The sequence below is a fragment of the Podarcis vaucheri genome (assembly GCF_965113315.1).
Source record: "Podarcis vaucheri genome assembly, chromosome: 9".
NCBI classification, from domain to species: domain Eukaryota; kingdom Metazoa; phylum Chordata; class Lepidosauria; order Squamata; family Lacertidae; genus Podarcis; species Podarcis vaucheri.
Window position 1 is genome coordinate 2,241,954 of NC_138767.1, and position 21,175 is coordinate 2,263,128.

General features: G+C 46.8%; 1 protein-coding gene and 1 long non-coding RNA gene across 2 annotated transcripts in view; one reads left to right on the top strand and one right to left on the bottom strand.

Annotated features, from left to right (window-relative positions):
- Positions 1-20,226, bottom strand: part of NAGK (N-acetylglucosamine kinase) — a 28,268-nt gene extending 8,042 nt beyond the window's left edge. The window contains exons 1-7 of the mRNA XM_082236616.1: positions 20,078-20,226; positions 12,602-12,686; positions 9,868-9,966; positions 8,849-8,990; positions 6,357-6,467; positions 4,445-4,557; positions 1,361-1,448 (exon numbers count right to left, since the gene is read on the bottom strand). Coding sequence (XP_082092742.1) covers positions 1,361-1,448; positions 4,445-4,557; positions 6,357-6,467; positions 8,849-8,990; positions 9,868-9,966; positions 12,602-12,686; positions 20,078-20,106 — 667 coding nt within the window. The 5' untranslated portion in view covers positions 20,107-20,226. The remainder of the gene's footprint in view (positions 1-1,360; positions 1,449-4,444; positions 4,558-6,356; positions 6,468-8,848; positions 8,991-9,867; positions 9,967-12,601; positions 12,687-20,077) is intronic.
- Positions 1,458-2,873, top strand: LOC309540203. Its single transcript, XR_014223128.1, has 3 exons — positions 1,458-2,063; positions 2,104-2,226; positions 2,826-2,873. It is a non-coding gene; the product is annotated as an uncharacterized lncRNA (long non-coding RNA).
- Positions 20,227-21,175: the final 949 nt, after the last annotated feature.

A 21,175-nucleotide genomic window follows, 5' to 3' on the forward strand; every position in this document is an offset into this window, starting at 1 on the left:
CTGCAGCTCCCATCATCCACCTGACACTTCTCACAGCGCATAGTTAAAATGTGGAACTCCCTGCCACAGGAGGCACAGGTGGCAACCAACCTAGAAGGCTTTGAAAGAGGATGAGGCAAATGCACCGAGGAAAGGGCTAGGGATGGCTGCGAGCCAAGATGGCTCTGCCACGGTCGGAGGCCGCGACGTTCCTGAATGCTAGTTGCTGGAAAGAGCGGGGGGGGGGGGAGACTTGCTGTGGGGCTAGGATCCTGCGCGCGGGTTTCCCGATAGACGCATCCATTTGGCCACAGGGAGAACAAGACACCAGACCAGAGGGGCCCTGCGTCTAATCTCACAAGGGTCTTCTTATGTTCTGCCAGCACAACAGGACCACAGGACCATGGCTCTCCCTGTTGCCTGCGGAACCAATAAGTGAAGCCTTTGAATGTAACTGCTGCAGTGGCCACCTTACGATACAATATTGTCATTGTCCCATACACAACAACGAAATTGAAAATTCTACATAAGACATTCAAAAACCAACAAGCCTGCTATCCCAGCCTGGTTAACCCCCTAAAAACTCTGATACCCCATAATTGAATACAATATACTCCCTTAGAGATTACCTGAAAGGTAAAGGGACCCCTGACCGTTAGGTCCAGTCGTGACCGACTCTGGGGTTGCGGCGCTCATCTCGCTTTCTTGGCCGAGGGAGCCGGCGTACATCTTCTGGGTCATGTGGCCAGCATGACTAAGCCGCTTCTGGCAAACCAGAGCAGCACACGGAAACACCGTTTACCTTCCCGCCAGAGCGGTACCTATTTATCTACTTGCACTTTAACGTGCTTTCGAACTGCTAGGTTGGCAGGAGCAGGGACCAAGAAACGGGAACTCACCCTGACGCGGGGATTCGAACCGCCGACCTTCTGATCGGCACGTCCTAGGCTCTGTGGTTTAACCCATAGCACCACCCTCGTCCCTAGGGCGGTATATAAACTCAGTAAATAATAATAATAACTCTGAACGCCACCGAGGTCTCTGGGCAGAGAGGGTTCCGTTTGGTTTTGGTTTTGTTTTTTGTTTAAATTGCTGTTATTTTTTACCTATGTCATTTTAAACTGTGATATTAATGCTGTATTCTTAGTTTTAGATTTTGATTTATGTGGAAATTGTTTCACATTTGGTTGTGTATCTTTATTAAATGTGGTTTATTCATTGTTTATGACCTTTGTAATTATGCAAATCTTGATGTGCTGGAAGCCGCCTTGAGCATTGTTTTTATAACTGGGGAAAGGCGGCATACAAATAAAAAATGATGATGATGGTGGTGGGAAGTTCAGAAGCAAGGACGCCCCCACCTGGCGTCCTCCCCAGATACCTTCAGCCAGCTTCTGGCAAAACCCTGCAAACTTGGACTTCTCAAAGGTTCTGTAGAGGTGAGTCAGGAGCCCCATCCTGTCCGTCACCTGCGGGAACAGGAGAAAACAAGTTCAGATGCATGCAAGTCCTCTATGATTTCTGCCCTGATCTCTGACTCAGAAGGATCCTCATATAAGCTATGCACCAATACTGATCTGAATCTTCCCCGCTTAACGCATCTTTGGCTAAGATGGCAACCAAGGTGAATTTGAATCACTATTTAAATCACCAGTCAGTAAGACTTGATTCAAATCATTTTTTTTACAGAAAGACTCATTCTTGCTGGTATAATCTTAATATTTACAACCAAATGAAGGTTTCATTTTTGGAATAATAAATTTTCAGAGTAGTTTTTACAGTTTTATCAAAAATTACCGATTTGGTTATACCATCATCCCTCGGGTTGAATACACTTCGAGTTGAGCGTATTCGAGTTGCACTCTGTGGCAACCCGGAAGTAACAGAGCGTGTTACTTCCGGGTTTCGCCGCTTGCGCATACGCAGACGCTCAAAATGATGTCACGCACATGCGCAGACGTGCCGTCGCTAGATACGTTTACCTCTAGATGCGAACGGGGCTCCGGAACAGATCCCATTCATATCTAGAAGTACCACTGTACTATTAGAAATACATAGACAGATAATTATGAAATTATTGTGAGGTTTAATAAGTTAACTGTTGATATTTGAAATTATTGTGAGGTTTAATAAGTTAACTGTTGATATTTGGACAACTTTTCTGCTGTACTTTATTGGAAGGAGAAAAATAATCATTTTCTTAAGAACAATTTAAACTATTTATTTAACTAAAACAACAGCAGTATAGTATATGTATCCATGTTTGGTAACTGATGTGGTTAGTCTGAGTTTTACCACAAATGAAAAAAACTTAAAACAAATCCTTATTTCCTGATGAATAGCCATTGGACTATAATGTAACTTAAATAGAAAACTATCGTTAGAAAGATTTTTCCTCCAAAAGCATTTTATTTTAAAAATCCAATTTAAATTTTTAAAAATAAAAAAACCATTGATTTTTATCCACGCTGACTGCAACCCTGGTGAATGTTAGAGAAGCACCAGCAAATAAGAGGTGACATCTAGTACAAATCCGAAAGGAAAAGATTATTAAAAGAACTGTGGTGCTTTTAAGATCGATTCACGTAGCTCTGCCCTTGGCAGAGGGAGCCAGAGAAGGTGTTTGCCTGCCTTTGCCTGAGCAAGCTGGAATCCTCCTCACCCCTTCCTCCTGGTCCCTCCCTCCCTGCACAGCCCAGACATCGTGATATATCGCCCTATCGCAGCGGCTGGCTGGAGATGCACCACAGTGTTGAAAAACAGATATCGCCCAGTCCTGATGTCATGTGCAAAACAGGAGCAGCTGTGGCCCCTCCCCTTCCGAGGCCAAAAGCAGCGAACTTCAGGAAATGGGAAACGCAGAAGGAAGCACATGGCAGAGGCTCCTTTCACGCCAGGTGGACTTTGGCAGGTGCTTAAAAGGCAGCAAACAGGCTAATCATTAAACGGCCGGACCCAGCCCCAAGCGAGGAAGATGGAGGACATACGCAGGGCATGTACTCTCTGCACTTACAAAGAAAAATAAATCTGAATTTTGAACAGTTAAAGAGACCATTGCATTTTTGCCCAGTCGCAAATTTAAGGTCTTATATATATAATAAATGTTCATAAATGTACCAAGCAAACACATACATAAATATATAAACCACATGTCTGAAGCAGCACAGGAAAACAGCCCTGAAACCATTTTGACTCCCAAACTGACCAAATGATTTATCTGCAAGGTCAAGGAAAATGGAAAAGCTTCCCCATTGACTTTTCCTACACAAATCCTGTCTTAAGGGTATGTCTGTGTATGAATAGGGTGAGCCTGTGATCTGGCTCAGGAACTAAGTATTTATCATTACAAAAGACTGGCCAGGCTCCCCAGGGTATCCAATCAAGGAAGCATTAACCGGTAACCTGCCAGGCAGGAGGTAAACAACGCACTCAGATTTCTGTTGTAGACCGCCTTTTCTGTGATGTATGTATGATGTTTCTGGGGGGTGGTCTTGGACTCCAGGGAGAGAATTTAAAATGTCTATATATGGGCAGGCACACCTAGGTTCGGGGTCCTCCTCCTGTGAGGGGAGAACCCTGTTGCAACAGCTTTAATAAAGATCAGGCTTACAAGCTGCTTTGCTTCTCAATATTCTCTGGTTGGCCTCTGTTATTTTCTCTGAACGATGGAGAACCTACAAAGGACTCTGTAATGGCTCTTGTGTCCCCCGTAAGGGAATAAGGGCAGATTTCCGTTTATTACACCATGATTTATTCTGCTACTGAAATTCTGCTTCTTAAGCATAGAAGTCCTCTGGCACTGGAGATGATTTCCCCAAAAAAATATTCCCCCACCTTGCATCCAAGCCTACCTTTGCAGCCTGGGAAAAGCATCAGTTAAGGGTGCTCCATAGAGGAGATAGTGAACCTACGTTTGACTATTCCAGAGCAAGTTCCTCTCTGGTTCCAGCAGCCACAAAGAACATTTAAGGCAGCCTTTGCCAAGTCAGTGCCCTCCAGCTGTTATGCGCTATCAGCTCCAGCAGGGCACAACCATGTCGGCTGGGAATTGTGGCACAAAACGGCGGCAGGGTGCCAGGCTGGCAGATGGGGATAAAAGGGGAAGCAGAGCCAGAAAGGGGGCACCATCGGAGAAGGAAGGTCTCCTGTTTATGACCTACCGAGAAATATAGAAAAGGTCTCAGAGCACAAACAAGTCTCTTGAACATCTGAGCTATGGTGGCTCTGCTCTGCCTCCGCAGATGGAGACAGTAAATGCTCCAGAATCCCAGTTTCTGGAAAATGCAGTCCGATTCTGGTTTCAGTGGGCTGTGTCTGTATTTTGTCCCTTGCGGACAACCCGAGATCTCTCTCCCATGATATCAGAGCCAGTGACCAGCCTCCCGCGCCCCCAAGTCTCGCCATGAGTCAAAAAAAAGCACAATCTGGGGTGGGGCGGGGGTGGACCACCAGATGGGCAGTTTACCTGGAAGTAGTCAAACATGGCTTGCTTGACGTAGCTGATGTCGTGCGGAGCTGTTCTGAGGTTGTCCAGGCTGTCAAAGACAATCTTCACCGCCTGGTGAGCGATCCAATAAGCTACAGACACCAAAAGAGGATATTATGCCTGGCACTAGGGATGTGGGAAGATTCAGGACTGAGAACAGGAAGGGCTATGGAACTCCCTGCCACCACCACACTCCAGAAAAACTCGAAAAGATGTATAAAAATAGATCACCAATTTGCTGGAGGTGTAAAGATGGTACAGGGTCATATATGCACATGTGGTGGGAATGCACAGCCATTAAAGAATTTTGGAATAACATCTGTAATGAATTTTAAAAACTATTTAACTTTTCATTAAAGAAAAAACCTGAAACCTTCCTCCTGGGAATAATCTCACCAGAAATCAAAAAAGAAACTAGACCACTTTTTATGTATACAATAGTAGCAGCCAGGATCTTAATTGCAAGAAAATGGAAAAGTGACAAAACACCTACGATAAATGAGTGGCAGGTCCAAATGATAGAATACCTACAGATGGCCATGATGACAGGGAAAATTAGAGGTTATCCAAAACACAAAGCACAGAATGGAAATGGAATGGAAAATCTTTAAAGAGTATTTGGAAAAGCATTATAATAACAAATACCTCCTGGCAGAAATAGAATCATCCTTGTAAAACAACAAATATATATTTTTTTATATCTGACAAAAACAAAGAAAGAAATGCAGTAACTTGGACCTGTGTGTGAAAAAATTGTAGAAATAATAATACAATGAGTCTAATCGGAAGCTAAATGTGTTTTCTTTGTTTTGTTTTTTCCTTTTCCCCCTTCCCCTCCCCCCCCTTCCTCTTCTCTGTTCTTTATTGTGCCTCCTTTCTTGGTCTTTCTCTTTTTGATATGTTAAGAAAGAGATAAAGAGATAAAAGTGTAATATGAAAACTTCAGTAAGTTAAAAATGATGTGTAATTTTTCTATTATTTATATATTGTTAAAGTTGGTTAATTGTAATGAATTGATGTAGCAAGTACTGTGGTTTTTTTCCCTTTGTTATTGTTGAATTCTAAATAAAGTACAGTGGTACCTTGGGTTACAGACACTTCAGGTTACAGACTCCGCTAATCCAAAAATAGTGCTTCAGGTTAAGAACTTTGCTTCAGGATGAGAACAGAAATTGTGCTCCGGTGGCGCAGCAGCAGCAGGAGGCCCCCATTAGCTAAAGTGGTGCTTCAGGTTAAGTACAGTTTCAGGTTAAGAACGGACCTCCACAACGAATTAAGTACTTAACCCGAGGTACCACTGTATTATTCTTTTTTTTTTTAAAAAAAGGAACTCCCTGCCACCAACCGGGGTGGCTTTCAATGAGGACTGGACAAATTCATGGAGGAGGAGAGGGCTATTGGAGGTTCTGCCTCCAAAGTCACAGGCAGCAATGCTTCTGAACCTCAGTTGCTGGAAACCACAGCTTTCAGGCTCAAATTCTGCTTGTGGGTTCCCCACAACGAGCATCTGGTTGGTCCCTGTTGGGTCCCAGGGCTGATCCAGCAGGATTTTTCTAGGTGCTTATAAAGGAAGCTCTGAGGCCTGTAGAAAATTGCCAGAAACCTCCCAAGCGTGATCATTGACCTCTGGCGCCAAGCCATGCTCTGAAGATCTCACCACACCTTTTGATGCGCAACGATACCATCCATGTGGCAAGGCCTTCCAAGCGTCTGGGCTCCCATTTGGCCACGCGGACTGGGTAATGGCGTCCAATCCAGAGGTTCTGGGGAAGATCTGCGCCACTCCTGAGATGCCCCTCTGTAGAGCCAAGTGGTTTGCTTCATCCCCAGAGAACCTGAGCCCAGCATCTCCCAAGCAAAGCACCCCACCAACCAGGCATCCTGTCCTCACCTGACCCCTCGTCGCCCATCATGTGGCCCCATCCCCCGCAGCTGACCTGAGAGCCGTCCGGATTGATGAGTTTGCAGGTGGAGCCTGTCCCAGAGATGAGGACCACACCGCCTGGAGAGGAAGAGGAGCACGTGAGCAGGATGTACACAGCAAGTACAGCCATGCACAAACTTCTTTCCGCCATGGGCGGCCTCTGTCCTAGAAAACGGAAATTCTATAAATTGTATACCAAGTGAGGGTGGTCGATGGGTCTCGAATTCTCGGTGAGTTGGGGCCTCCTCTGAAGAGAGGCTTCGATGAATTGTGTGGACAAGACCAAGAGGGGGTCCAATGGTCAAGAAGGCCGTTCCTGCACTTGATGTAGAGCGGTGCTTCTCAACCTTGGGTTCCCAGATGTTGTTGGACTACAACTCCCATCATCCCTGAGATCTGGCCTTGCTAGCTAGGGGTGATGGGAGTTGTAGGCCAAAATCATCTGGGGACCCAAGGTTGAGAAAGGCTGCTGTAGAGAGAAGAGAGGGGAAATACTACCGGCCCAGAAATAGAAGGAAGAGTCAACCCCAAGCAGAGAAGAATGGCAAATCAAGAGGACGGACTATGCCAAAATGGCGAGATGAACTGGGAAGCTCAGAAATCAAGAAGACAAGAACTTTATAAAAGAATAGGGAAAGTTTATAGTTTATATACGAGACCACTGCAAGCAGGTCAAAACATTGGCAGGGTTTTCATCGCACTTGTAAAGTAACGGACACAATGGATAATTCAGAAATAAAAATATTTGGATAAATATGGATATGCAGTTGTAAATATTTTCATTAGGACGCATAGAAGGGATGGGGGAAGTCAGGAGATTCAGAGTAATCTCACTATTTAGATTTTGAATTGCTGTTTGTTGTATGTTTAAATCTTTACAAATAATAAACATATACAGTATTTTTCGCTCCATAAGACATACTTTTTTCTTCCTAAAAAGTAAGGGGAAATGTCTGTGCGGCTTATGGAGCGACTGTGTGGTCCCTGGAGCAGAATTGCCCAGGGGCGAAAAGCAGATCATGCTCCTTTTTTTGAAAGAGGGAAGTGGGTGTTGAAACAAAGCCGCTGAATGGTAAGCAGCTCAGAATTTTTACATTGGGTCACCCCAAATTCACCATCAGATCACATAGCATGTCCATGGCTACAGCCTGCACCAAAAAAATCACGCATCCACTGTTGTGTGGAGCCGTAATGGCGCAAAAACGTGGTTACAAAGCATGGATCCAGGATTTTTGCATTGGGCTACCCATAACTCACCGTCAAATCACATGTCTGTGGCCACAGCATGAACCACAAAAATCACACATCCACTGTTTTGTTCAGAGTATTTTTTCCCCTTGTTTTCCTCCTCTAAAAACTAGGTGCATCTTATGGTCAGGTGCGTCTTATGGAGCGAAAAATACAGTATATAAAGAGAGAGAAGCAGGTGGGGCTCATCCACCTGGGAAGGTAGCTCATCTAGGAGAAGGAAAATCCTGATCCTAAACCTCCGCTGCCTTGTGGGACATCTTCCAGAGAAGAAAAGGACAAGGAGTAAACTCTGTACAGATCCAGAGTGGAGTCCCTAAGGCTGTTGGCTAGTGTCTTGTGTGCCTCCTTCCGGCAACTCCTGCCACCAAGCTGGTGCCAAACATCTCGCTCTGCTTTCCTTTGGCCCCCGTCAATGAGGCCAAGAGGGGGGTCTTGGCATCTGGACAGCCCAGAATCTCCAGATACACGGCCCAGGCTTGCACCCCAGGGAGCTGAATTTGGTGTTGCTCACGCTGCACTTTGACTTCACCCCTTGTTTCTCAAGACAGACGGAGGCGAACAACAACAGGGCAGTTTCGTCCTCTTTCTCCAGACCTGTGGCTCTGGAGATGCCTCCCTCGTGGTGCCAAGGGGCAGAGATGCTCAGTTCCCCTTCATCCCATCCAGCCCGACTGTTTCGTACCCTGCCGGAAGAGTGCTCACGTGTACAGGGCACCTTCCCACTCCATGCGCATTAGCATGGAACGACAGCGCACCCTCTGCTCACCCAGGACCAGACATTTTGGACGGCAATCCCTATCAGTCCCAGCCAAATGCTGGGTTGCAAGGGGAGCAGGGAGAGAGGCTGCCGAGCTCAGCCCTCGCTTGAGGGTTTCCCCTTGGCGCACCTGGTCAGGCTGCTGGACCAGATGATAATAATAATAATAATAATAATAATAATAATAATAATAATAATAATAATAATTTATTTATACGCCACCATCCCTGGCGACTAACACCAGTAAAATTACAGTAAGATGGGTGCTGGCCGGATCCAGCCAAGGTTGGGTGGTCACCTGTCCTGGAGATTCCTGCTCGTCTTTAGCTGAGATTCCTGCATTGCAGGGGGTTGGGCTGGATGACCCCCAGGGGTCCCTTCCAGCTCTACAATTCCGTGATTCTATCCTTTTCCAACGGCCGTGCCAAGACACAGGACCCGCCCCTCTTACCGTGGTCGGTGGCTGTGGCCATGGCTCCAATGGCATCCGTGGTGATGCAGTAGTTTTGGCTCAGGCAGGGGAAGCGCGTCTTCATCTCCTCTATGAGCTTGTTGGTGGCTTCCTTCTGCTCTCCTCCGCTGAGAGAGAGGCCCTGCGCCAAAACACCCACACCGTCACCAGCCCAGCCCTGGCTCAGCCCCAGCCGCCAGCATCTGGGCCAGGGTGGGGGAATTGCTTGTGAGGAGGAAGACTGTTTTCAGAAAGCCCATTGGAAGACAAGACACGCCTCAGTTTTCAGAGGAGTTGTGCTGTACCTGAAGCAAATTCTGCAACTGGTTCTACCTGGGACTCCTCTAGAATTACAGCTCTGGGGAGCACTGCAAGGTGTACCCCATAGTTTATTGTGGGGTGAGCTGCCAGGCTCCCCAATTCTCTCTGGAAGAAGCTCAGCACTTCTTTGCAGCTAGACGTTATGGGAAAAGATAGACTGCAGTGGAGAAACTTTCTCTCTCATGGATACCCAACCATCTGAACCTGTGATTCCCAAAGCGCATGGTAGTGCCCCATGGGGGGGGATTACTGGGGGGGGGGCGCTAAGAGGCAACATGGAAAAACTGGCATCACTGCATCAAATACAATCAACTTTCTTGAACTTATTACACTAAATAGTTTTAACCGGATTTCCAAAAAATGTGCAATTGGTCGCCGCTGTTTTGAACTGTGTTCCTAATCTTCCTCAGCGGGTTGGGCAAACCGCTCTTCTGAATAAGGCTTTTTAAAGGGTGGGGTTTATGAAACCAAGGGGTCGGGAACCGCTCATCCCATTGAGGAACCACCAGGGACCTTCTGGAGAACCTTGGGGACACACACACCCCCAGACACGAGGGGTGGCTACTGCGGCTTGGAAGCAATTGCTGCTTCCCGGCAGAAGCAGCTTGGACCCTGCTTGCTGGCCCTGGCCTGATCCAGCAGATTCTTATGTCCTAATGGCCAATGGGGACCCCCTCGGCAAAGGAGAAGATACTCACCAGGGAGCGCAGTGGAACCTGTGGATCAGCCCCTGCCTTGCCCTTGGCCTCGCTGACCATGGTGTTGATCCTCTCCAGGCATCTGTCTGCCCCAACCAGCTGCTCGCCAAGGAGAGAAAGCAAGGAGACCCCAATCAGCGCCGCACCCCAAACTTAAAGGCACAGACAGGCACCGCTTGCTCCCCTATCCTAGCTTTCTGGAAAGGAAGGAGTAACTCATCCCGTCCTCAGTGGGCCCTTCCGGGATATGGGCATCTCCCTGTCGGGAGCAAGGCAGCAGTCTCCACCTCCATCGTTCTACCCGGACACTGAGGTCCAGCACCGAGGGCCTTCTGGCAGTTCCCTCCCTGCAAGAAGCCAAGTTACAGGGAACCAGGTAGAGGGCCTTCTCGGTGGTGGCGCCCGCCCTGTGGAACTCCCTCCCACCAGATGTCAAAGAGAACAACAACTACCAAACTTTTAGAAGACATCTGAAGGCAGCCCTGTTTAGGGAAGCTTTTAACGTTTGATGCATTATGGTATTTTAACATTTTGTTGGAAGCCGCCCAGAGTGGCTGGGGAAGAACAGCCAGATGTGCCGGGTATAAATAAATTATTATTATTATTATTATTATTATTATTATTATTATTACAGCATTCCACTTGGAGCTAACTGTCCCTTAGCAGATACGGGACCTGCACAGACTTGGCAGGCCAAATGAGCGCAGCCACTCATCTCGGCACACAAAGCTGCTCAGGGTGAACAACGATGTGCGATGCAGGGCTTCAAAAGGAGAGCAAGGCCCCAGCAGTGTGGTGTAGTGGTTAGAGTGGTGGGCGAGGACCTGGGTGGAGGACAGGGTTCGAATCCTCGCTCGGCCATGAATCTCAGTGGGCCCGATGTCGGGAGCCAGTCAAAGTTTTCTCTTGGCCCAGCCAGCCTCACAGGGCTGTTGTGGGGATTAAATGAGATGGGGCAGGAGAACAGCGTTTGCCACCACCTGGGAGCCAAAGGTGGGGTCTAAATGCCATGAACAAATCAATCAATAACAGTAAAACACTTGAGCTGGGTTGCTCTCAGGGATGTGAATATCCTGTCTTGCAGGAAATGAACAGAGATTTATTGTGATCCTTACATTACTCTAGGAAGTTGTCTCTGTTGCTGCCTGAGATACGGGGGGGGGGGTGAGGGGGGGAAGACATTGAATGATTTCAGTTTTAAAAAAGATCAACCCTAACTGCTTCCCTTTCTAAGAAGGACTTAGTCCCTTGTGACTAAGATATGGTTACCAGAATTTTTTCAATGAATCTGGGGACACTTTTTTGTTTTTAGATGAGTAGCAACAAGGAGTCAGTAGTGGCGATGGTGAGGCAAAAGACCCTGGACTCAAGCCATAGCTGTCAATGCTTCCCCTTTTTTAAGGGAAATTCCCTTATTCTGAACAGGATCCTCGCAAGAAAAGGGAAATGTTGACAGCTATGGCCCAAGCACGCATGCATATTGTATAAAGGTGCAAAGCTCTTCTTTCATACACTGTGAAACATAAATGCGCAGAGTTTTTAAAAATCTGGGTAACAGCGCGCTGTCCGCCTGTGACTCCCAATCTAAAGCCTCCTTTCCCCTTTGTTTTGACAGTTTGGGGGAAGCTCAGGAGTCGCAGGCAGTCGGCCGTTGTCCAGGAGGGGCACAAGACGCGAGGTTTCTCTGCCAGGCAAGGTGCAAAGCCCTTCTTTCGTGCCTTGTGAAACATAAATGCACAGAGTTTAATAATAATAATAATAATAATAATAATAATAATAATAATAATTAAAAAAAAATTATTAAATCCTGCCCTCCCCAGCTGAAGCCGGGCTCAGAGTGGCTAACAACAATAAAAGTAACACAGCATTCTAAAATCAATTCATTCTAAAATGAATTAAATATCAAATTAATGGCAACCATTGGGCTAGAGTTCTGTGAGGTTTACTAAAGGAGGGAGTCAGACTGTTCCTTGGCCAAAGGCCTGGTGGAACAGCTCTGTCTTACAGGCCCTGCGGAAAGATGTCAAGTCCTGCAGGGCCCTGGTCTCTTGTGACAGAGCGTTCCACCAGATTGGAGCCACAGCCGAAAAAGCCCTGGCTCTGGTTGAGGCCAGCCTAACCTCCCTGTGGCCCGGGACCTCCAAGATGTTTTTGTTTGAAGACCATAAGATCTTCCGTGGGACGTACCAGGAGAGACGGTCCCGTAGGTACGAGGGTCCTAGGCCGTATAGGGCTTTAAAAAACTGGGCAACGGCCGACCACCTGCAACTCCCGAGCCTCCCCCAATAAGTCAAAACAAAGGGGGAAGTCGGCAGGAGATCTGTAGCGCCAGACGTTCCCGGCTCCCCTTTGGAAGTGGCAGCAGCACATCATATGGGGACTTCTGGCGAGGAAAAATGGCGGGTGCCATGGCAGCGAGCAGCTCCTGAAGCCAGCCAGAGCCAACTGCGCTACCAAGCTGGCTCCAGGCTGCTGAGGCTGCCGCTGCCACGTTTCCTTGGATTTGCAAATCTGGGGACGTCTGGTAACCCTAGACTAAGAGGCATTTCCAAACATTCCTATAGCTCAGTTGGGAGAACATAAGACTCTTAATCTGAGGGTTTTGGGTTCGACACCCACATTGGGCAAAAGATTCCTGCGTTGCAGAGGGTTGGACTGGATGACCCTTGGGATCCCTTCCGACTCTACTATCCTCTGATTTTATGACCTCTGAAGCCACGGTGGGGCTACTTACCCAGTGGTTGGTGCAAGGCCCCTCGCCCTCTGCCAGGATCTTGCCATCTTCAGAGACCAGGACCACCTGGGAGTGGGTTCCTCCCCTGCGGTGGGGGGAGAAACAAAAGCCAAAATAGCCAAGTCAGAAGCCGCACGACAGGGGTTCATAAAATCACGCCTATCATGGAGAAAGTGGAGAGAGACGAGTTCTCCTCCCTCTCTCCTCGCACTAAAACCCGCGGTCGTCCGAGGAAGCCGGACGGTGGAAGATTCGGGACAGAGGAAAGAGAGGACTTTTTGAAACCTTGCCTTCCAGCAAGAGCAATTTGGAGAACACTGCAATACACAAGAACAAAGAAAAACACATAAAAAAGAATTTTTACTCCCAAATCCTAAGTTCATTACATTGACAACAGACTTCCTCGAATCCCCTCTAACTGAATTTCATTATATCACCTGTTTAGCAGTTCTCCAAATTCATATTTCTAATAATATTAACTTCTTTCATTTACCAACTTCTCCTTTATTAATATTCTAATCCTTAATAATTTATAAACAACATATTCTTATTCTACCCCTAAGGCCAAATATTCTTTAAAATTCTTCCAGTCCTCTTGTGTCTCCTCTTCTTTCTGATCGCGGATTCTTCCAGTCAGGTCGGCCAGCTCCAAAAAATCAATCATCTTCATCTGCCATTCTTCTATTGTTAGTATCTCTTGCGATTTCCAATTTTTGGCTAATAAAAGTCTTGCTGCTGTAGTGGCATACAAAAACAGTCTAATTGGGCAATTCCGATCCTATTATTCGAAGTAGAAAGGCTTCTGGTTTTTCAATAAATGTATTTTTAAACATTTTTTTCAACTCATGATATATCTTTCCCCAGAAGTCTTTCACCTTGGGACACGTCCACCACATATGATAGGAAGTACCTTCTTTTTCTTTGCATTGCCAACATTATGTTTCTGAGTTTCTAACACTGGCACAAGAGGATGCTGGGGAAAGATGCTCACGCCTTGAGCGTCGAGAATCTCGAAGCCATCTTTGGGCTCCATTTAAAAGACATCAACATCAACATCATCTTCATTTTATAATTTATACTCCTCTGGCTAGCTTCCCCCAGCCACTCTGGGCGGCTTACAGAACAGATAAAACCTAATAAAGCATCAAACTTTTTTATTTTATTTTAAAGAATCAGATTTTCGTCAAGACTTCAACAAAACCTTGGCAGATGAAGATGATGGTTTTTTTGGAGCTAGCCGACCTGACGGAAGAGTCCGCGACCAGAAAGAGGAGGATTACCAGGAGGAATGGACGAAATTTAAAGACTATTTAGTTAAATATGTTAAGTTAACTTAATTGGAAAAGCTTGCAAATATCAGGTAGGCTTAGGATTTAAATATGTAATGTGATTAATTAATATGTTTAATGCCAAACTTGAATGAAATAAAGATGTTAAGTGATTAAGTTAATTTCATAAGAACATTGGTTTTGGAAAACTGTTAAAATGATATACACTGAAATTCAACAAGGGGGATACGGGGAAGTCACTTAATAATGTTACTAAGATTGGTTTAAATAGGCTGAGATTTATGTTTGTTCGTGTATTTGTTTGTTTAAAATTTATTGGGAAAGTAATAAAAAAATTGGGGGGAAAAGGAGACTTTGACACAATCTGCTTCATGCAGAGTTGGCGCGACAGCTGAGCAACACAACCCACTGCGAAGTCTCCACATGCAGCCATAAACACAACTGAGCAATGTTAAGTGGGGAGCTAAATGATGTTCTCTACAGAGTACAAGCAGGTGGCTGTGCCGCCTTTTGCAAACAGATGCAGCCCAGAATTGCAAAACTGGGCATGACCACTGAGCAGCCAAAAGGCATGCTGGGCTGGGCTGCTCCTTTTTGCATCGGTGGGTTTGCAAGAAGCTGCCTCAGGAGAAGTCTGACAATTGTCCCATGCACTGCAGCACTCTCTACGCCATGGGTAGGCAAACTAAGGCCCAGGGGCCAGATCCAGCCCAATCTGGCCAATCTTCCAGCCCAATCTTCTCAATCTGGCCCACGAACGGTTTGGCAATCAGCATGTGTTTACATGAGTAGAATGTGTCCTTTTATTTAAAATGTATCTCTGGGTTATTTGTGGGACACAGGAATTCGTTCATATATTTTTTTCTAAATATGATCCAGCCCTCCACAAGGTCTGAGGGACAGTGGACCAGCCCCCTGCTGATAAAGTTTGCTGACCTCTGCTCTACGCCAACTGTCTGCAGGATTTCAGAGAGGGAAGTCTTTCTCGGCTCTGCCTGCTGTCAAGGACTGAACCCGAGACTTTTTCTGTGCCAAGGAAATGCTCCAGTACTGAATTATGGTCTCGTAAAGCATCGTTTTTCATAAGGCTAGAAGCTATTTTTGTTCCCCATGCAAACATCCCAAAAGGGGTTTGGGTGTCCATTTATGTCACCCAAGTGCATCGATGCGCAGCCAAGCCACACATCTGCCTGTGACAGAGGAATCTCGTAGATTTGACAATTTTGCAGCGTATTTAGCGCTGAACAGTTGCAGAGATCCAGGCATCGCTCACATCTACCCCGTCTCCTTGAACACAACTGTAGCTGTGCTGGAAACCCCAAAATAGCAGAGACGCATGCAACTGACAAGCCCTTCTTGCAGCCCACCACCAAAGCCAACAACCTGCGTGTTTAAGATCTAGAAGCAAGGAAAGCTCCTTGAAAAAGGAAAGTGGGGTTGTTTTATCATATGTGGTGGGATTGTAAAAAGGTAAACGCCTATTGGGAAATGATATATAATGAACTGAAGAAAATATTGAAAATAACTTTTGTAAAAAAAACAGAAGCTTTCTTACTAGGTATTTTTGGCCAAGACATACCAAAAGAAAAGAGGACTTTATTTATGTATGCTACCACAGCAGAAAGAATGTTGATCGCACAAAACTGGAAGACTGGAGAAATAACAATTAAAGAACAATGGCAAGAGAAGTTGATGAACTATGCAGAACTGGCAAAAAATGACAGACTGACTAAGAGAAAAAGACAACAGAGACTTTGAAAAAGAATGGGAACCGTTTATATTATACTTGCAGAAACAAAGAAAGTCAATAGACTTGATGGCAGGATTTAAATAAACATTCACACTGTTAGTATTAGAAAATCTTTCAAAGATAGAGAAATAATATGGTGTATTTACTTTTATCTTTTTAGGTTTGATATTATGTTATTGATAACTTTTTTCTGTTAGGAGGTAGCAAAGTGGGTGAAAGGAGAAACAAACCAGAAGTGGAAGTTGGGGGGAGGGAGGAAGGAAGGAGTACATAATAAATGTTAAGAATCTGAGGCAGGTGCTTTATATTAAAAAGGCTGTTAGAACTCTGTCCTGCTGAAAGGTCCATGCACAGCTCCACCCGGGTCTTTCGAAACCCAAGATTTCTCTGCCAAGTCTTATCCCTCGTGATAGCACAGAAATCAATAATAATAAGAAAAAAACCACGAACTCTGTGCAATTTAACTTCCTGCATCCCTCAGCACACCTGGCAGGCAATCATCACCCTCGCCTCTAACCACCTGCCATTTCAAGCCACGTGAGACACTGGGGTAAAAACAGCACCCCGAAATGGAGGGCAAGAGTCAGTTCCCGTTGGAGACGTGGCCTGTTGAGATTGGTTCTGCGGATCACGCGGGAGATTTATGAGACAAGAATACACATGTCCGATTGAAACCCTCCAGCTGACAAGCTGTGCAGGGAGCAAACCTGAGCTGTGCAGCCCTCCAGCAACACCCACGGCCTCAAAAGAGCAGCCAAGATAGACCTTTCGGACAACCTCAGCACTAATTTGAGGAAGCGAAACTCTAACTGGGCAGGCGGCCGGTGTCCCCACGCCTCTCCAGAACACCCAGTTTCCTCCTCCAGTTATAGCCCTGCCCCAAGGCGCATTTGCACTGTTGCCATCATGGGATTTCCCGGTTCCTAAGACATCAGCTTCCCTTTTTTCTCCACCTTTTGCTTCCACTGTTCTCAACCCAGGGTTAGAAAGCGATAGAGAACCCCTCAAAGTAAGAAGAATAAGAACCACATTTTAAAAAAATAATATGTCATGGAACAGGAATAAAGGGATCATAGGCTCTGTTTGGACCAGGGGCAGCCACACAGTAACAACAACCAGAACAACAACAACAACAACAACTTTTGAAGGAGACAATAACAACTTTGGAAGTATACAGTTTTGGGTCGTCATCCCCTTCACTTTCCCTTCTCTTTTTCTTTTTCTCTCTTTTATGTATGTCTCACCATGTTTAAGGTAAAGGTAAAGGGACCCCTGACCATTAGGTCCAGTCGTGGCCGACTCTGGGGTTGCGGCACTCATCTCGCTTTATTGGCTGAGGGAGCCGGCGTACAGCTTCCGGGTCATGTGGCCAGCATGACTAAGCCGCTTCTGGCGAACCAGAGTAGCGCACGGAAACGCCGTTTACCTTCCCGCCGGAGCGGTACCTATTTATCTACTTGCACTTTGACGTGCTTTCGAACTGCTAGGTTGGCAGGAGCAGGGACTGAGCAACAGGAGCTCACCCTGTTGTGGGGATTCAAACCGCCGACCTTCTTATTGGCAAGTCCTAGGCTCTGTGGTTTAACCCACAGCGCCACCCGCTTCCCTCTCACCATGTTTAGTGCACATATAATTATGTACTTTCTAACTTCCAATAAAGATTCCTGGAGATGATAGACTGATAGATAGATAGATAGATAGATAGATAGATAGATAGATAGATATTAATGACAACGACAACAAAAGCTGCTTGACAGTGGAACAGATTCCATTATTTATAGAATTATTTATTTGTTTATACCCCACCGATCTGGTTGCTCCAGCCCCTCTGGGCAGCTTCCAAGGCTCTGCATTGGTTGCTGGACTCCAGTACCCATCAGTCCCAGGAAAGGGTGGTCAGGGGTTGATGGGAATCTGTTGCCGCAGGCCCCCCCCCCCCCGCTTTGGACCCCTCCCCTGGTGCCCTGCACACTCTCCTTTCAGCCACAGGCAAAGGCCTTTTCATTTGCCTCCCGGAGACCTCTGTTTGGATCCACCTTGCCTGCATATGGCAGGTTTTGCTTTTTAAAATGATTTTGCCGTAGCGCTTCAAACGGCGTCTGCTGCTCTGGGAGAGCAGAGGCGAGAGAAATGGAAAATTCATTAATCTGAGTACCTGTCGCTCTGTGTAAATACAAATTTGTGGTGCACTTGGAATGATAGCATGTGCAGTTCTGGGAAAGGAGATGGTAGAGCTGGAAAAAGAGCCACCAAAATATAAAGAATCAGAGAGTTGGAAGGATAATCTATCCAGCCTTTCTCAGCCTTGGGTCCCCAGATGTTTTTGGCCTACAACTCCCATCATCCTGACCGCTGGTCCTGTGAGCTAGGGATCATGGGAGTTGTAGGCCAAAAACATCTGGGGACCCACAATTGAGAACCACTGACCCCTGCAAAGCAGGAATAGGCAGCAGGATCAGACCTGCAAGGCTGGCGTTTTATCAGCACCAGGCTCTAACCGACGGAGCTCTCCAGGGGAGCAACTCTCCTACCAGGTAAGGTCACAGAGTTTGGGACTTTTTCGTTGATTAAAAAGGCGAGGAAGAGGCAACAGGGCAGAAGCTTATAAAAGTATAACATGGTATTGAGAAAGCGGATAGAGGAAAGTTTTCCTCCCACTCCCAGAAGACTAAGACTTGTGAACATCCCATGAAGCGAAAGGCTGGAAGATTCAGGATGGAGAAAACAGAGTCCTCCTTTGTGCAGAGTTGAACTGTGGAACTCCCTGCCACAGTGATGGCCACCAATTTGGATGACTTTCAGAGCAGGAAATTTGTGGAATAGAGAGCTATCGGCCACAATAGCTATAAATATAAATTATAAATGAAAATTATTATTATTACTGTGTTCAGCCTCTAATAATCGGTTGATGGGAACTGTAAGTGGGTACCCTTATCGTGGGCCTGTCCTGGGCGACCCTTTGGCCTGATCCAGCTGCAGAGCTCTTCCTGTGTTCCTAAGGGGGTTGGAGTGTGTGGCTTTAGAGAGGATTCTGCACCGGACCTTTCCCTTGAGTACATCCAAGACGCATTTCACAGGCTGCATTCTAATGCATTTGCGGGGATCAGATGGCAGCCTGTCCTGGATGCTTCAGCTGAGATCCCTGCCTTGCAGCGGGTTGGACTAGAGGACCTCCGGGGTTCCCTTCCAGCTCTACAACCCTAGGATTCTTCGCATGCGGCGCCTGGCTGCATTTTTGCCTTCAAGCCTCGCTGTTGGAAAGCCCTGCAAGCCGGGATTGCGAGGGCAGCTGCAGAAAGGATACGTGCAAGCGAGGAAGTCAATGAACGAACGCAAGAGGCAGGGGCAGCGCTGAGAGCCAATAATAATAATAATAATAATAATAATAATAATAATAATACTATCACCTTGCCAATAAAGGTCCGTATAGTTAAAGCTATGTTTTTCCCAGTACAGTGGTACCTTGGGTTACATACGCTTCAGATTACATACGCTTCAGGTTACAGACTCTGCTAACCCAGAAATAGTACCTCGGGTTAAGAACTTTGCTTCAGGATGAGAACAGAAATTGTGCTCCAGCGTTAGGGCAGCAGCAGGAGGCCCCATTAGCTAAAGTAGTGCTTCAGGTTAAGAATAGTTTCAGGTTAAGAACAGACCTCCGGAACGAATTAAGTACTTAACCTGAGGTACCACTGTAGTGACGTATAGAAGTGAGAGCTGGACCATAAAGAAGGCTGATCGCCGAAGAATGGATGCTTTTGAATTCTGGTGCTGGAGGAGACTCTGGAGAGTCCCATGGACTGCAAGAAGATCAGACCTATCTATCCATTCTGAAGGAAATCAGCCCTGAGTGCTCACTGGAAGGATGGATCCTGAAGCTGAGGCTCCAAGACTTTGGCCACCTCATGAGAAGAGAAGACTCCCTGGAAAAGACCCTGATGTTGGGAAAGATGGAGGGCACAAGGAGAAGGGGACGACAGAGGACGAGATGGCTGGACAGTGTTCTCAAAGCTACCAGCATGATTTTGACCAGACTGCGGGAGGCAGTGGAAGACAGGAGTGCCTGGCGTGCTCTGGTCCAGGGGGTCACGAAGAGTCGGACACGACTAAACAGTAACAACAACAACAATAATAATAGCAAGACCCCGCCCATAATAATAGCAAGACCCCACCTATAATAATAGCAAGACCCCACCTATAATAATAGCAAGACCCCACCTATAATAATAGCAAGACCCCACCTATAATAATAAGAATAGCAAGACCCCGCCCATCTGGCTGGTTTGCCTTTGAGGATCCAGCCCAGGTGAGGGCAAGGCTGGGGGGAATCAGGGACCCCGCTCCCATATCATGTGCGCCCAGGTAGGAGGCGGATGCGCCCCATCTCCTCCCCTCCGCCCGGCTGCAGGGTCCCTGGCCGGCTCCGGCCTCACTCACCCCTCCACACCGCCGAAGATCGCTGCCATGGAGCCTCCGGGAGGGACCTGCCCGCCGACCCGCCCCGGACACCGAGGAGCCCCGGGGAGAGGAAGAGAAAGGAGGACGAGAGCGCGCCGGGCGCAGCCGGAGAGATGAGGAAGGAAGGAAGGAAGGAAGGCAGGCGCCGCCTCTCGGCCCGCCTCCTGCTCCTCCCACGCGCGCGCCCGGGGCTCTTTTGGGAAGGGGGAGGGGCACGAGGAAGAGGAAGAAGACCCCCCCGCACCGACCTCCCCCCGCTTCTCCGCGCTCCCCGTTGCCCCGGGGCAGGGAGAGACCCCCGGCCCCGCTTGGGAAGGGGCTGCTGCGTAAAAGCATCAGGGATTCTGGAGAGCTTTGCGTCCTGGGAACGCCTGGGGAGTTAGAGAGGTGTCGCCCTGCAGGGAGATGGTTTTTTAAAAAGCGATTGCCAAGGACCTGCACAGAAGAGGAGAATAATAATAATAATAATAATAATAATAATAATAATAATAATAATAATAATATATTTTTTATTTGTGCCCCGCCCTCCCCAGCCAAGACCGGGCTCAGGGCGGCTAACAAGCAATAATAAAAACAAGTTGAATGAATACAACTTTAAAACAAGATTAAAATACAACAATTAAAATATTGAAACATTAAAATATTAAAATGCAGCCTCATCACAGGAGGAGAAAGGAAAAAGAGAGAGGGGGAGGGAATCAAATTGGCTCCAAGCCAAAGGCCAGGCAGAACAACTCTGTCTTACAGGCCCTGCGGAACGAAAGAAGAGAGAAATAAGAGTTGGGAGGGACCCCAAAAAGTCCCGCAGTCCAACCCCACCCTCCAGCCCAACGTGGGTCTTCAACCCACCGCCTGAGATTAAGATGCTCCACTGACTGAGCTACCCTAGGCCTATATTGCATCATCAGCATCCTTATCATAGTCATTATTGTTATACTGTATTTTATGCTGCTTTTAAATTTGTTGTTAGCTGCCCTGAGCCCGGTTTTTGAACCAGGAAGGGCGGGGTATAAATAAAAATTATTATTATTATTATTAATTTGTGGGCTTTCCTTCCTTGGAGGTTAATAATACAGT